General features: G+C 36.3%; 1 protein-coding gene across 1 annotated transcript in view; it reads left to right on the forward strand.

Annotated features, from left to right (window-relative positions):
* FAM91A1 (family with sequence similarity 91 member A1) overlaps nt 1-13,851 on the forward strand; it is a 42,892-nt gene extending 29,041 nt beyond the window's left edge. The window contains exons 19-24 of the mRNA XM_055314042.1: nt 2,601-2,673; nt 4,888-5,037; nt 7,211-7,315; nt 7,800-7,923; nt 9,168-9,237; nt 10,934-13,851. Coding sequence (XP_055170017.1) covers nt 2,601-2,673; nt 4,888-5,037; nt 7,211-7,315; nt 7,800-7,923; nt 9,168-9,237; nt 10,934-11,119 — 708 coding nt within the window. The 3' untranslated portion in view covers nt 11,120-13,851. The remainder of the gene's footprint in view (nt 1-2,600; nt 2,674-4,887; nt 5,038-7,210; nt 7,316-7,799; nt 7,924-9,167; nt 9,238-10,933) is intronic.
* The last annotated feature ends 2,028 nt before the right edge of the window (nt 13,852-15,879 follow it).

Here is a 15,879-nt window from a genome sequence, read left to right on the forward strand (position 1 = left end):
ACTAACAACCATTTGTGCCATATTCTGTGCTAATTAACGGGGATATACAAATAAGACACAGTCCCTGAGTTTAAGGGATTTAAGTCTGGTGGAAAATGTTGCGTTAGGTGTCAGTTTCAGTTTTTTTTCTGAGTGCTGAATAGGATTATATACAGTGCAAGCGTTAGACAGAAGTACCCGATTCAGCCTTGAGGCAAGGAGAAAGGCTTAAGGGACACTTGTTAGAGAAAATGAGACTCTGTTTATGTATAGAAGGATGATACAGAAGAGAGCCAGGCCAGGCAGCAGGAATAAATCTCTGGGCAGAGATTTTTTTCTTTTTCTCCCCTGCTACTTCCCTAGTACCTGAACAGTGCCTGGCTCAGAGGAGGTTCTCATAAGTGTTTTAATGTAGGCAGGCCCTGGCATATAGCGTACCTTGACTGTTTTGCTATAGAGCTCAGACTCTACCCTATAGATCGATGGTAGCCAGTGAAAGGTGCTAAGCAGGGGATTTATATGGTCAGTATGTTTTGGGAAGATCAGCTTGGAGAGTATGCTGAGACTGACTGGGTGCGGTAAGATACCTGGAGCAAGAGGTCCAGTTAGGATTTAGTATAGGAGTCCCGATAAGAGGTGAAGACAGCCTAGATCAGAGAAGTGGTAATAAAAATTGAAAGGAAAAAATGGATTCAAGAATTATTACAAATTAAAATTAATAGAATTGATCAGATGTCTGCGAAGGACATGAGAAGAGGAAGAGAATGTTTCCCCGGATATTGGCTTATGAAAGTAGAAGAATGGTGATATCACTACTTGAGAGAACAGAGGAGGAAGAGCCAGTTGATGGGGATCAGATGATGTGTTGTGTTGGGGCCTGTTAAATATAAGGTGTCTGTGGGACGTTTGGATGGTAGAGCTACCTAATCAGTAATTGAAAATATTTTGAAATCCAAACAAAAGTTGAACAGGAGACACTGACTTAAGTGTCTGCATCAGCACATGGAGGTACTTGAAGCCATGAGGGTTGATGTGTTAGCCAGCAGGGAGGAACCCCTAGCAGGGCTTAGTGGTGGGAGATGACATCATGGAATGGGTTAGGCGTGGGCTTGAGTCAGTCTGCCTAAATTCAAATCTTGATTCTACCCTTATTAGAAGTCTTGGGCGATTTCAGTAATCTTGAATACCTTCCCTGCAAACTAGAGATTTTAACGGGATTCTGGCCTTATAAGGTTGTTGAAACGAATGACTGACTTGCATAATCTACATGGTCCTGCGCTTAACACATAGGAAGATCTCAAAAGACGTTATATATGTGTTGGTAATGGTAGTAGAAGCAGAGGAGTTTTAAAATGTTCATTACAGAGTTTTGTTTTTGCTAAAAAAGGATGCCTCCTTTATTAAGTTTTATGGAAGAAATTCACCCTGCTGGAACTTGTAGCAAAATTAAGATTTTGATTAAAACCATGCTATCATTATAACAGTCTTGGTTAGGATTCATATCATAACTGTACCAATGAAGTAGAAGGGAGCTGTCCAAAGAAATAATGTTCAAGTGTTATATGAACCATCTAAATGAGTGCAATTTTTCTCTGAAATGATTTTTTTTCTTTTATGTCAGAGTACTTTGAATTTAAATGACGTGTAGAGTTTTTTTTAAAGGGAAAAATATATAGCTCCCCAGTGTTAACTTAAATTTTCTATTATAACAACACCAAAGGCACATAAACATAAAATTAAAATTTTCATGCTTCTTATTCTTGCACAGTTGCAAAGCCATAACAAATTTAGGGATTTAAATGCAAAAACCCTTTAAAACTAACAGAATTCAAATGAACATTAATTGAATGCAGGAGATAAAAATAAATCATTATTTGTAGCATGGGAGTGGGGTGGTGAGACTCAGATTTTTTTAAATTTAATTTTTGAATTGGTAGAACCTACACATGATTCAGAAATAAAACATTATTAAAAGATATGCAGAGAAAAGTATCACTGCACTTCTAACACTGCCCATTTTCCCCATTTCTCCTCCAAATCAGATACATTTATTGGTTTCCGCTGTACCCACCTAGAATTTCTTTATGCATGTGTGAGCCAGTGCACAGTATAGTCCCATGCTTTTTTCACTTATCAAGTAGAGACCTTTCCATTTTGGTTCATAGGGAGCTTCTCTCTCTCTCTCTCTCTCTCTCTCTCTTTTCTTTTCTGCAGCTGCCTTGAAAATAATAGCCATTAAGTTATTTAACCCCTTTTGAGGGGCTTTTATAATTATATAATTTTGAATATATGTCACTGAGTGCAGGTTTTTGAGTTTTGCATTCCCAGTTCATGATATACCAGCTGATGGATGATGGGATTCTTTTACCACTTTCCTCTCTCAGAACGGCAGCTAACCCTTGTGTGAGTGTACTTGACTTCACTCTTATAAATTAATATGCACTTAAGATGATCTTTGCTTGCTGGAGAAAAATAAAAAAATTGTTGAAAGTTTTTTTAATGGAATATTAACGTAGAATATATCATTACATGGCATAGTCTTATTTATTGTTTGATTATCTGTTTGTTCTTGGAAATACAGGTTTCTTGTATACCTTTCAAATGTGTTTCTTCATGTTTAGGGGCATGGTTTGCATGGGATAGGAGAAACTGTCCACATACCATTTCCATTTGATGAAACAGAACTACAAGGAGGTATCTTACTTTTGAATTATATCTGTTTGACTTCTTTATCATAATTAATCTTTACCAACAGTTTGGTAAAGGAAACATAGGAAGTGAATTCTTAAAATTTTTAAGTTCTAGGGTCTTATCATGTGGCTTTTAAAGAGTATTGGCAAAGATGGGGGTGCCTGGGTGACTCAGTTGGTTAAGCATTAGACTCTTGATTTTGGCTCATGTCATGATCTCAGAGTCATGAGATCAAACCCCACATTGGGCTCCATGCTCAGCAGGGAGTCTGCTTGAGATTCTCTCCCTCTACCTCCCCCTAACCCTGCTCACTCTCACGTGCTCTCTCTCTCAAGTAAATAAATAAGTCTTTAATAATTAAGAAAAGGAGTATTGGCAAAGGTAGTTTTCTGTCATGTGCCTTTTCCCACAAAGAATTAGTAGAATAAGACTCACTTGGGACCTTTGAAGGAAGGCTAGTCTGCCTTTGAGATGAAGCATATCAGTGGGTCTCTGCCTACCTAGGTGGAAGACTAGGTTTTCTCTCTGTTTAGACTTTCACATGCCTTTTATTATTTATTTATTTGGAGGCAAAGGGAGAAGATAATTCATTGGGAATATTTTATGCAGAGAATGTTGATCTCCCTCCTCCCCCCCAATGTTACATACTGTCCCTCCCACCTTCCTGCGGCTTTTTTAGGTAATTTAGAACTAGATGCCAATGAACATGTGTATGCTATTTTATGGTTCACAGAGTACTTGCATGTATTTCCTCTTTCAGCATTTGATTTTGAATTTAAATGTTATTTTTGTTATTAGGATTTGAGTGGATTATAGAGTTTGAGCTAAATTAAGCTAGTTAGAATCAAGGGAGAAGGCCCTGTTTAAAGTTATCTTTTTCTAGAATTGGATGTGAGCTACAGTGCATTTGACGAAAGATGCTCACAGAATTTTTGTTAAAAGCAAATTTATTCTTTGTTTTGTTTAGTATAGGGGATAACCCTTTCTGTATCTGGTTAAAAATGATACTCATATAGCACTTGTGTAAAACTGCTGTTCTATAATCTTGTATTTCTGGTTCTTAAAGCCACATTGCTTGAATTTTTAGAGAGCAGTAAATGGTTCAAGTAACCTAACTTACCTTAATTTGTTTTTTTTTTTTCCTTTTTTTAAAATTAACTTACATTTGTATAAGAACTTAATATTCTTCCAAAATGATAGTCCCCACTGTCCCTTAATCCACCAACATCAGGAAAAGGAAGATTTTAAAAAGATCTTTTTCCTTCTTACATTGCTAGACTGCAGAAATCTCCCATTTGAAATTCAGTTCTCTCTTTTGCCTGTTGTGAATAAATGTTCATGAAATTTGGAGAAGAGGGACACCTAAGTGGCTCAGCAGTTGAGTGTCTGCCTTTGGCTCAGGGCGTGATCCCAGACCTGAGATCAAGTCCCACATCAGGCTCCTCACAAGGAGCCTCTCTCTGTGTGTCTCTCATGAATAAATAAAATCTTTTAAAAAAAAATTTGGAGAAGAGTTTTTCTCTTCCAAAAAAACAGCCTCTTCTCAGAAATAAGTATTTCTCTGCAATTAAACTTTGCTATTTAATCCTTTGACACTTTATAAATTCTGTGGGGGAAAATATTTACCTGAACTTATAGACTAGTGACAACAGGATCTTTAAACTATAAAATCTCAAAAGCTGATGAATAATAGCTCTCTTGCCTTGGAAGATTATTTTGTGAATTATAAAAGAAAGGAATCTTCATATTTGAGTATAGAGCACCTTTCAAAGTTTATTTATGAGTACTTGCATAATATTTAATTTATTAAGGATATAATTTCAAGTATATTTTTAGCTTTAGTTTCAATAGGAATAATTTTACTTCTAAAATTTTTTCAAAAATATGTATTTAATACTTTCCTGGCAGAAGCCCAACAAGTAAGCATTCGAGGCAGAATAAAACCACAGAGAGAAGCCTAGAGAATTTTGCCACTGACTGGTCCTATTTGCTTTTACTTAGCAGGTAATTTGTTTTGATACAATAAGTGCCTCCTGAAGGCTATAAATGTATATGTACGTCATCCTTTTACACTCACAGGTAGTTTGTTGGAACCAATGTCGATAAAGTATAAAAGTAATTCCCAGAATTGTTTAATAAAAGTATATTTACATGTTTGATATCATGTTATGTTATAAAACTGTTTACTTATAATGTGATGTCACTCTTTGTTCTTAGAGTTTACTCGTGTCAATATGGGCGTTCATAAAGCATTGCAGATATTGAGGAACAAAGTGGACTTACAGCATTTTTGTGGATATGTCACTATGTTGAATGCTTCTAGCCAGCTTGCAAACAGAAAACTCAGTGATGCTTCTGATGAGCGAGGTCAGCCCACAGTTGGGTTCTTTGAATTAAGATCACTGTATTGAGGGGATCCCTGGGTGGCGCAGCGGTTTGGCTCCTGCCTTTGGCCCAGGGCGCGATCCTGGAGACCCGGGATCAAGTCCCACATCGGGCTCCCGGTGCATGGAGCCTGCTTCTCCCTCTGCCTGTGTCTCTGCCTCTCTCTCTCTCTCTCTCTCTGACTATCATAAATAAATTTAAAAAAAATTTTTAAAAAATTGCTGTATTGAGTTGATCACAATCTTAATACTTAAGCAGAGAGACTTTTGTGGGGATGTTGAATTCTTTAATACTTGGTATTTTTTCACGAAGATGAGACACTATTCTGTGACATCCTTTGGATGAATATCAGTTGTTTGGATGGAGAAAATACTAAGTGGCCAGCTAAAAGGCTATTGGCCTGAGGTTGGAGTTACAAAATGGTTGTGGGGTGTGAGCCCTCTAATCTCTGCTCCATGTCTTTAGGCTCTCAGTTACATTCCTTTATGGGGTGACAGCTTCGAAACTTCAGTCTCTGTGTCACAGCCTTTCCAGAGTAGAACTAACAGTTTTTCCCGTTGAACCATTCTCTTTCTGTGAAAGGCACCACTGTCTCATCACCCAAGCCTAGAATCTTTGTCTATTCCTTCTTTTGCCATGCTTCCCCTTAGTTTCCACGTTCTGTGATTAGTCTCTAGATGTCATCTTCTGTCTTCCCTTCTCTCTCTTTAGATTCCTCATGACTGTCATTCTGGTCTGTGTCTCGATCCTTTAATCATGAGTTATCACAGTCCTTTCCTGTTCATTAGCCTTCCTGGCCGTATTCTCCTTTCTGTCTCCAACCCAGTCTGCACGTTGTCAACAGCTGATTTCCTTTTTTCTTCCTAATTAAAAAATGTGTTTTCCAGTCACCTTCTCTCATATACTGATTGTTGCTGCTCTGGCATAATTTTGGCTTGTATGTGACTTTGGAGCCCATGGTTCCAGCTCTGGTCCATAACTCTAGAAAACCATACAGTTCTGACATCTGTCATTGATTGATTATATTCCCTGAGCCTTTTAGCGTGAAATCTTGAGTAAATATGATTGATTACTCCCCATCCAGTGGATTGGATTGGCTCCCTTTGAGTTGAATATTCATGCCTGGTCCTTTGCCTTTGGCCAGAGGATCTGACTTAATTTTAATAGTTGGCTGCCACGTATCAGAGGGCATTTTCCAAACAGATGTATGGATTACGCAGTCATTACAAATCGTGTCTGCTACAGTCATGTTTTATTTCTTTCATCCCATAAACATTTATGCAGTATCTACTTAGGTACTGGAAATATAGGAATTACTGAGACCTAAGGAATAAATAAAACTCTAGGAAGGGAGACAAACCAATGAATCAGCCTGCTTTGTACTGTTAAAAGTCTGCGGTGGAGCTTGGCAACAGCTTAATGTGCTAATAATGTAGGACTGAGAAGGCATATCTCAGCCCAACTGAGCCATCAGCGAAGGCTTCTTAGAGAAGGTAAAGTTTGAACTAAATTTTGAAAAATGAGGATTTGGGTACATAAGAGATGATTATTTGGAGGGTAGCAGCCTTTCAGGCGGAGGGAGTCAGACACTCAAGTAGCTCTTGATCAAAAGAAAGAATTTGTTGGTAAGTAGCAGAAAATGAGAGTTGAGAAACAGGTTAAGATCAAGAGATCTTGGAGGATCATACGTACTGGAAGATATGAAAAGTCACAGAATTTTGAGGAGGAATGACATCTAATTGCACATTTCCATGGGGATGGAAGTGACTTTGGGAATGATATAAGTGAAAGGCTAACCTCATGGTCTGCCTTTTGAGTCCTCATTTCTTGGGCCAGGGTTTTACCACTTCAGCACTGTTTGCATTCTAAGCTGGGTAATTCTTTGCTGCGGGGGCCTATCCCATGCATTGTAGGACGTTTAGCTTTCCTAGGTAATCAGTAGCATCCCTGTCCCCTTTCATGGCAACTGCATAGGTCTCTAAATGCTGTCAGAGGTCTCTTGGGGGACAAGATTGACCCTAGTTGGAAACAGCTGCTTTAGGGTGAATCTCCATTGTCATTCTTGTTGCTTAACGGCTTTTCTTCTGTTAAGGCTATTGAATGACTTGTGCCAATTACGAGAATCCTAATATTGTGTATGTCCTTTCATTGGAAGGAGAACCTGATTTTGCTTCTGGTTCAGACGTAAATGGGAGTACAGAGTCATTTGAAATGGTCATTGAGGAAGCAGCTATAGACTCAGCAGCAAAACAAAACTCTGGTAAGGCTTTAAGAATTATTTTCAGTTTTAGACTAGTTTCTGAGATTTAACTCTTCTGTTAAATCATTTGGGTGTCATTGTTTGCTCTGATTATCCATAACCTTTTAATAAGTATTCACTAGGAAACATGTTTATATGTTTAGGATAACAATGAAAGTGTCATAAAAATACAAACTGAGAGTATTTCATTTTTCCTGTGTTAAATTCTTTCATGTTGTAGATGTCTTGCAATGTCTCTCTTGGGGTGGTGGGGTTGGGGGTGGGGGTAAAAGGCCCCAGAAGCATGTACACACTCAAAAAAGATTCTTTACTGTTTGTTTAGAGATTCACTGACTTCTCTGAATCCTCTCCCCTATTAATAAGCCTGTTGATGGACTGCGGGGGCTGAGAGGAACCTGAAAATTCCTGGACCTCAGTTAAGAGACTCTGGTCAGTCATAATATATGTAAATACATATGTGATTAATAATTATATCATTTTGTAGTTGCTACAACAGAAGCAGATTGGGTTCCTCTCGAGCTGTGCTTTGGAATTCCATTATTTAGTTCTGAATTAAACCGGAAGGTTTGTAGAAAAATTGCTACACATGGCCTTTGCAGAAAAGAGAGGTGAGGGTTTATATTCATTGTCATCTTTTCATCTATGAGACTTTTAGGTGCTCAGTTGCTACATCTTATTTTCTTTTACTTCTCACATGAGCATGGTAATTGCCTTGTGTCTATTGATTGAATAAAGATTGCTAGTTTAAGGATTTTTCTATATTTTTCAAAATTAAATTTCAGCGCCTAAGAATTTGACACAGGCAGACATTGGGGGGTACATGTTTTGGTTAATTTTAAGTATGTTAACTTAGTTACGCAGATTTGGTGAGAGTGTGATAAAAATCACATGCTTGTGTGAGATTCCCTTGTGCACTTCTGTCATCCTGAGCAAACACGCTCAAGTTATGTCATGTAAATAGTGATTATCTCTTTTGGTGCAATTATAGCTGAGTTTATAGATTTTCTTCAGCTTCCATGTTTTCTAAAATGAGCATGTATTAACTTATCAGAGATGACGTGTAGGTTTTATCTCACATGCTGACTCTGATCCATTGGGAGGGGTTGCTAAAGAGGCAGTGTTGTAAAATTTATGTGACTGCTGAGCAGAGAGGAATATCCCTGAATCTGATTGTCGTGGTAGAGTGGCTGGGAGAGCCGATGTCCACAGGTCTCCTTGACTTCTTTATTTAAAAAAACAAAGTTGGATAATAAGTAATCCATCTAATTGGCTTAATATACTTTATCAGAAGATTGAAAATACCTCAATTGACCAATGATTTCAACAGTTCTCTGAAAGTTATCTACATGAGTAAAAAAGTAGAAATACTATACAGATTTAAGATTGCTACCATAATTGTTACCAGTTTACATATTTGAAAAATATTTGATTTAAGTGGGTTGATGTATATTAAATCTGTTAGACTTTTTACCCAGGTGTATTTTAAAATTAATTGGGGTGTTTGAAGTTGATATTATAATGGTCATTCCTGTCTGAGTTTTCATTTTAAACATTTTCTTTCATTTAACATTTACATTTGCTGATAGTTTAAACTTTTCCTAATAGTAACTTCTCAGTTTTGGTTTTATACATGATTTTTTATTTTAAAATGGTCTTTTTATGTACTGTTTAATATTATTAAACTGGCAGAAGTTTCATTGATGAGAACCACTGAAACTTTTAAAAAAGTTTATGTGATTAAACAGAATGTATTTACGTATATAAATGCACTTAAGTTGTTGAAATTAAACTCTTGTGAGATGTTAGTTCTTGTCATTATATTTATTTTAAACTTTTTACCCTTGTTTTTCAGCCTTCAGAACCTCTTACATTCCAGTAGAAAACTGTCTCTACAAGTCCTTAACTTTGTTCACTCATTCCAGGTAACAAAACTTAAAAAATCCAAATGGTATTTGCATAGAGCGATATAGGATGCAGAACACTTTGACATGTGTATTGGGTCTCCACAGTAATGAAATAAGCACTGATTTTAATTGATTAAGATGCTGAGATTTAGGAAGTTAATTTTCTTGCATGTGATTTCACTGTCCAGATGAAGAAGGTCTATAGCTGAGACTCTGTTCTGTGCCAGTGTTTCGTTCAAGAGAAATTGTGTTAAGCATCTACCCCTTGGGCGCACCATGCTAGGTGCTAGTTCTTGGACATGATACGCTTCCATTAACTGCAGTGGTTCTTGGTTGCTGAAAGGAGGCTGTCTGTTTGTGGTGCAGGCCAGTGCTTTAGACCTTTTGTCTTCCCCCTTCCCCAAGTAAAGAAAGGATACTCTGTAGACTTGATTTGTAGATAAACTTTGGGAATGGAGTATTTCTGTTCAGAAGATGTGATCCAACATTATGAAATCAGTGTTTTGGAGTTTTGTTTCATTTATTTTAAATACTTGAGTTTACTCTATACCAGACCCTTTATTAGGTGCAGAGGGAGACACTAGTGGAGCTTATAATGATGTTTGAGACAGTAAATAGTCAAATAAACATTGAAATATATAAGTAATGACAGATTTCAATGGGTATTTTTGAAGGAGCCAGACTCCTTGGAATCTGATGGAATCTAAAGGGACCTAATTTAAATGGATAGAGATGATATAAAAGATGAAACTTGTAAGAGATGGAAAAGAGTGTGCCATGCAGAGCTTGATAGGAGCAAAGGTCCTGTGTGAGGAAAGCACTTGGTGTACAAGGAAAGGAAAGAAGGCTGGTGTGGTGGAAACCTTGTGAAAGTGGGAGCTTGGGAGGAATAGTGGCAAGAGGTGGGGCTGAAGAGGAAGGGATAGCAGAGCCTTCTGGAGTATATCAAAGAATTTGTATTTTATGTTCGAGTGCAAAGATAAATTATTAAAGACTTTTAAACAAGAATGATATTATTTCTGATCAGCTGTTTTAAAAGATTAGTTACCATTTGAAGAGCAGATTAAGAAGGAACAAAGCATAGAAGCAAGACCAGTTCGGAGACCACTTTCATAGCCCAAATTTTGCATGTATCCATAGTAAAGGTTTATTATACATATGTACTGTTAAATCAGTAAATTATGTGTATTATAAAACATACACAAAAATAGAAATTTTGTAAGGATGCAGTAGTCGGTAGAGGATTTCTAAAATTTTTATAGCCCCATACCCAACTTTGGAGTGAGTACCCACTTTGGAGACCACTGGCCTGGAGTATATGCTGGTGGGCTACAGGGAATGAATAATGTAGGATATATGTTGGAGTTAGATTGCTAGAACCTGGTGATTAATTCAATGTGAGGAAAAGATTGAGGGTGTGGTGAAGAAGGGAGGCGTCAAGAATGATTCTCCAGTGTCTGGGCTAGCATGATGTAGGGAGTAGGGAGGGTTGGGGAGGAACTTAACTGGAGAGTTAGGGTTTTGGGACATGGTAAACGTGGAATGGATGTCCCTGAGTAATTGAGGTTTGTGAGGTTGATCTTTGCGTCTCCCACAGTGCTTTGTGTTCCACAAACATCTTGGGTCATCAGAGTTAGTATTTATAATGAGCTGTATTAAATTATTTGGTAAAGTGTTGAATCTAGGAATTTTCTCCGGTTCCTTGGTATTTTAGGAAGGTGCTTCATCACTGGATGTTCCCACTGAGGCCAGCTTTTCCAGTGTGCTCTCGCAGTCCTCCTGTGCTGACGCAGGAGTTCCACTTCCTGCAAAGAACTTAATCTTTAAAGATGGCATCTTATCAGAATGGAGTGGACGGTCACCTTCCTCGCTTCTTACTGCTAATCTCCATTTGCAATAATTCGGTTCCACCATTTGTTGCTCACACTTTCTGCCTTTTTTCTTTCTTAACGTTAGCTTTATAGTGCCAGCCACTAAAAAGCATCCTGCTGCTGCAGTGCAATTCACGCCCAACCGATGTTAAAAGATTGGGGAAACATGTTCGCGTTTTTTCAAGTTTTCCTCGTTATTGCACCTCCTAAGGCAACAAAGAGCTTTTTAGCAGCCTGCACTGTATTTTTTACCTTGAGACAATCTGCATTTCTTTTATAAAACTGAGGATATACTTTATAGGCTTTATGATGACTGTTATGTTTATAAGCAGTCACTATGAATATTGCAGTGGTAATTTTATATGTTAGTTTATCAAACATAAATATTGTTTAATTTTATATTTTGTTACCTACTCTCTAGGGGATCATGGAAGAGGTGGAACTCTTCCTCTGAAAAGGCTTCTTGGTACTTAAAGTAGCAAAACTATAAAACAATAAACATCCAGTTTTGAGAGATGATATGATGGGGCATTAAGAATTTCTGTGGCTATCTGTAAATTATGTACATGAGTTGAACATTGTTGAAAGTATGTAAATCAGCATAGTTATGTATAACTTAACCTTGATTTATAAGATCTTAACTCAGACTATGACTATACATTGACATCTCATGAGAAGCTTTGGAAAACATTCTATTTTTAAACCAACATTTGTATGTGGACTTCTGTTGTCACTCACTTTGGGCTTTATATTTTCATAGAGTCTTTATGGAAAAATAGAATTTATTTTCCACTCTTGTAACTGTGGCTGCTGCACGTTTTCACCCAGACTGATTTTTTGTTTAGTAGCTTTACCAATGAATTGTTATGAAATCGAATTTGATGTTTTGAAACCAAGGATTGTGATTTTATAGGTTAGAATTACCTATTAGAGGTATTAAGGCTATGTCTTCTGATCAGAAACACTTTGGTGATAAACCTCCTTTGAAGACATTCTTAAGCAATCTGGATCTTAAATTTATGTGAATAGTTTTGGAGGAACTGATAAAGAAAAATTGAGTAATTTTAAAATGTTTCTTGAGTCATTGATTCTTTTAGATCTCAAATGTTAATTAGAATAATTGGAATCACTTTCTAGATTTTTTAAGTTACCTTCCTTGGGAAGTTTGTGCAGTGTTATAGTTTAGTGTAGCTCTTCTCATAGGATAATGGTTTGCTTGTTTAAAACTGTAACCAAACTAACTGGTCAAACAACATATATCTAAAACATTTAAAGCATTAGAGAATTTGGGAATGTTATAACCTAAACATTTTTGCTGATAATTTTGTTATTTATAGAATTGGTATTTGTGTATTTAACATACTACTGGAAATATATGCCTTTCTTAAAACTGTTAACATAACCATTCATTCAATACAATGGCCTACCTATAGAATTGAATATCTTGGAGCAGGTTACCTGTGGCACACAGTGCCGTGTTTTGGGTAAGTGCAGTAATGTTTCGTTTTCTACTTTGTCTTATATGAGGTAGAAATCAAGTGTATGTTATAAATGTTTGTAAAAGGCAAAATACATACTAATATTAAAATAATTTCTTATGACTGTGAATCACTCATTTATTTTTCCAATAATTGATATTGTACATTCCTAGTGCTATTAGGTATGTATGTAACTTTTACAGTTTTTCAACCGAAAGTTGTAAGTATTTCAACTTGATCAGGGCTCTTTAATCTCATTTTTATTTGCTTTGTTTATATTAACTGTAGTTATTTTATTTATTCCTGTATTAACAATCTAAGCCTACTGTAATGACATGTACACTAATAAAGAATCGAATAATTTGTAGTTGTTGGCAGTGAACCCAGTTGGTGGTGAATTGAAAACTTAAAATATGGGAGTGATTTGCTGCTATATTTCCTTTGAGAGATAATGGGGAAAGAATTAGAACCTAATAATGATCATGAATTTTAGGGGAAAGTACTGGAAAAACAGGTGGACAACTCTGGTTTTTCTCCTGTGAATGAGGAAAGGTTCTGATTCCCAGTTGAAAACCTCTCATACTTTTAAGGAGGGAGAATCTGCTTTTTAGAGCTGTTAGTAAAATGTGAAAGCTGCTTTTGTGCTTTGCTTTATGAATTTGGCTTTGTTTCATCCATATGTTAACTCATTTCCTAATCTTAGAAGTGTCGATCCCATTCAACAAACCGTTAAATTTTAAGAGTAGACTTTATTTGCCAAAGAAGACTTATGAAAGAATTTTAAAGTAATTTCATTTGGCTTTGTGCTACCTCCCTTTCTGTTCTCCCCTTAATGTCCTTAAACCATGGGAAACATTCTTTAGAAACCAAGAGAAAAAGAAATATCAAAAAGGACACAGAATTTAGTATGATACACCTCCCAGGTGGGTCTAAAGGAATGCCACTTTATGTCGTTTAAAAACAAATCTGATTTTCTCGATTCCTTTCTTTCATTTTAAATATGTAATCAGATGATTTTATATTCATTTTCTGGAGAAATATCAGGTTTTTTTTACTTGATGTTGTCAATCTTCTCTGCCATTCATTGCTTCTATTTTATGTTCAGTGTTTCAAATACAGTTTGTATTTAAAGATTTTAAAGTACCAAAACTCTGTAACTGAGTACAGTGGATTGTTTTCTGGTATGATGTTAATATTCTACAACAAAATGTATAAAGTGTTGTCAATTTGATTATTGACACATATAATATGTTTACAAATAAACTGTGGTGTTGATCAAATTACTGCGAAAATGTGTACATAATCTGTAAGTTCCTTTCTTAATATTAAATAGAGCCATGCTTTCAGTGCTGTGGCTTTCCTATACTTTTCTTTAATGACCTTTTCATTGCAGATTTATAGGAAGTTTCAAATTTATAGGAAAGTTGCAAAGATAATCCAGGGATGTTTCCTACACCTTTCCCCAAGCCTCCCCAATGTTACCACCTTCTAAACTATGGCCTATTATGTGAAAACTCAAGTTAACCTTAGGATAGTACTATTTACTATACTATGGACTTTATTTGTATTTATCTGTTTTCCACTAATGTCTTTTGCTGTTCAGGATCCAGTCCAGGACACCACATTGCATTTATTTAGTCATGACCTTGATTCTATGAAGAGTACTGGTTATTTATTTTGTAGAACGTCCCTTAATAATGGGTTTGTCTGATGTTTTCTTGTGATGAGATTTGAGATTATGCTTTTAAGGAAGGATAGCACAGATGTGATGTGCCCTTCTACACTATATCATAATCACAGGATACACAATGTCAGTAAATATTACTGGTGATATTCCTTCACTGGCTAAGTTGGTGCCTGCTGGGTATTTCTATCGTATTTTCCCACTTTCTATACTTCTTTTGCCTTTGGAATTGAATTACTAGGTCTAGCCCACAGTCAAGGGGAGGAGGTAGTATCTGTATATATTATTTAGATTTTTTTCTTAAATTTGTTCCTCTTTCCTAGTTATTTGGTCCTTTGTTTATATTAGTATGTGATCTTGGCTATTTTGTATTTTAGGTTAAAATCTAATCCTATTATTTATTGTGTAAATCATTTCAACCTCGGCTATTGGGAACTCTTTGAGGTTGGCTCTTAAATTCTTTTGACATGCCATCATCTTTTTTTTTTTTTTTTTTTTAAGATTTTATTTTTACTTTCTGGCACTGCCAAGTTTTCCCTGGATGTAAGCCCTAGAATTAGCTATTTCTTCAAGGAGCCCTGGTTACTTTTATTGGAGATTGGTATTTAGATACCAAGATCTGGGTGTTGTGTGTGCTCACTACTACTGGTTCTAGGCTTTTTCAGTGAAGTGTGCTAGGAGATTCTAATATGCATACTAACCAATATATAGTATACATTTCTATAATTGTTTCTAGATCTATCTGTATATATGTTAAACATTCAGTTATACTCACTGAACCAGCACTGCAAGTTTCATTCTTTGTGTTTTGCCTTTGTGTTTATTTGTAACTTACTTCTCTGAGAGTGAGAACCCTGGCTTCTTTATCTACAATTTGTTTGCTTATTTGTTGAAACTTACAGTACTTATAATGTGGTTTCAGAATAGTTAAGTTGTACCCCGTGAGAAAAATGGCCAATTGGAGTATAGTGTCCAAGTACTTGTTTTGTCCTTAGCCTTACACTATCTACTCAAAACACCATTTTCCAAAGTAACTTTAGTTCAGCTTTTATTTCCCACTTCCTTTGTTAAGGTTATGTCATACATTTGCAAAACACTTTCACACTGTGCCTTCCATCTGGGGTCTCTTACATCCCGGTTGAGTTTTCCGTACCATAAAATTTACTCTGTATGGACTTTGATAAATGTGTGGTTATGTACCCACCATCTCAGTTGTATACAAAAGAGTTCCATCACCCTAAAAACTCCTCATTTACTCACCACCCCCACCCTGCCCTTCACAACCACTTTCCTGTTTTTTATTCCTGCAATTTTGCTTTTTCTGGGACGTCATGTAAATGGGATTGTGCAATTTGTGGCTTTGTAAATCTGGCCTCTTGCAATGCAGAATGCATTTTAAATTTGTGTTATTGTGTGAATCAGTAGCTGTCCTTTCTATTGCTGAGTGTGATTGGATGGATGTATCAAGGTTTATTTTATCATTTAATGGTTATGACATGCAGGTTTTTAATATAAACATAATTAGTTTTGCTGGAAGTGGACTTGCTGACTCATTTGGTAAGTGTATATTTCACTTCATAAGAAACTACCACACTGTCTTTCAAAATGACTGCCATTCTGTATCCCA

This window comes from Nyctereutes procyonoides, unplaced genomic scaffold, assembly GCF_905146905.1.
Source record: "Nyctereutes procyonoides isolate TBG_1078 unplaced genomic scaffold, NYPRO_anot_genome, whole genome shotgun sequence".
Classification (NCBI taxonomy): Eukaryota; Metazoa; Chordata; class Mammalia; order Carnivora; family Canidae; genus Nyctereutes; species Nyctereutes procyonoides.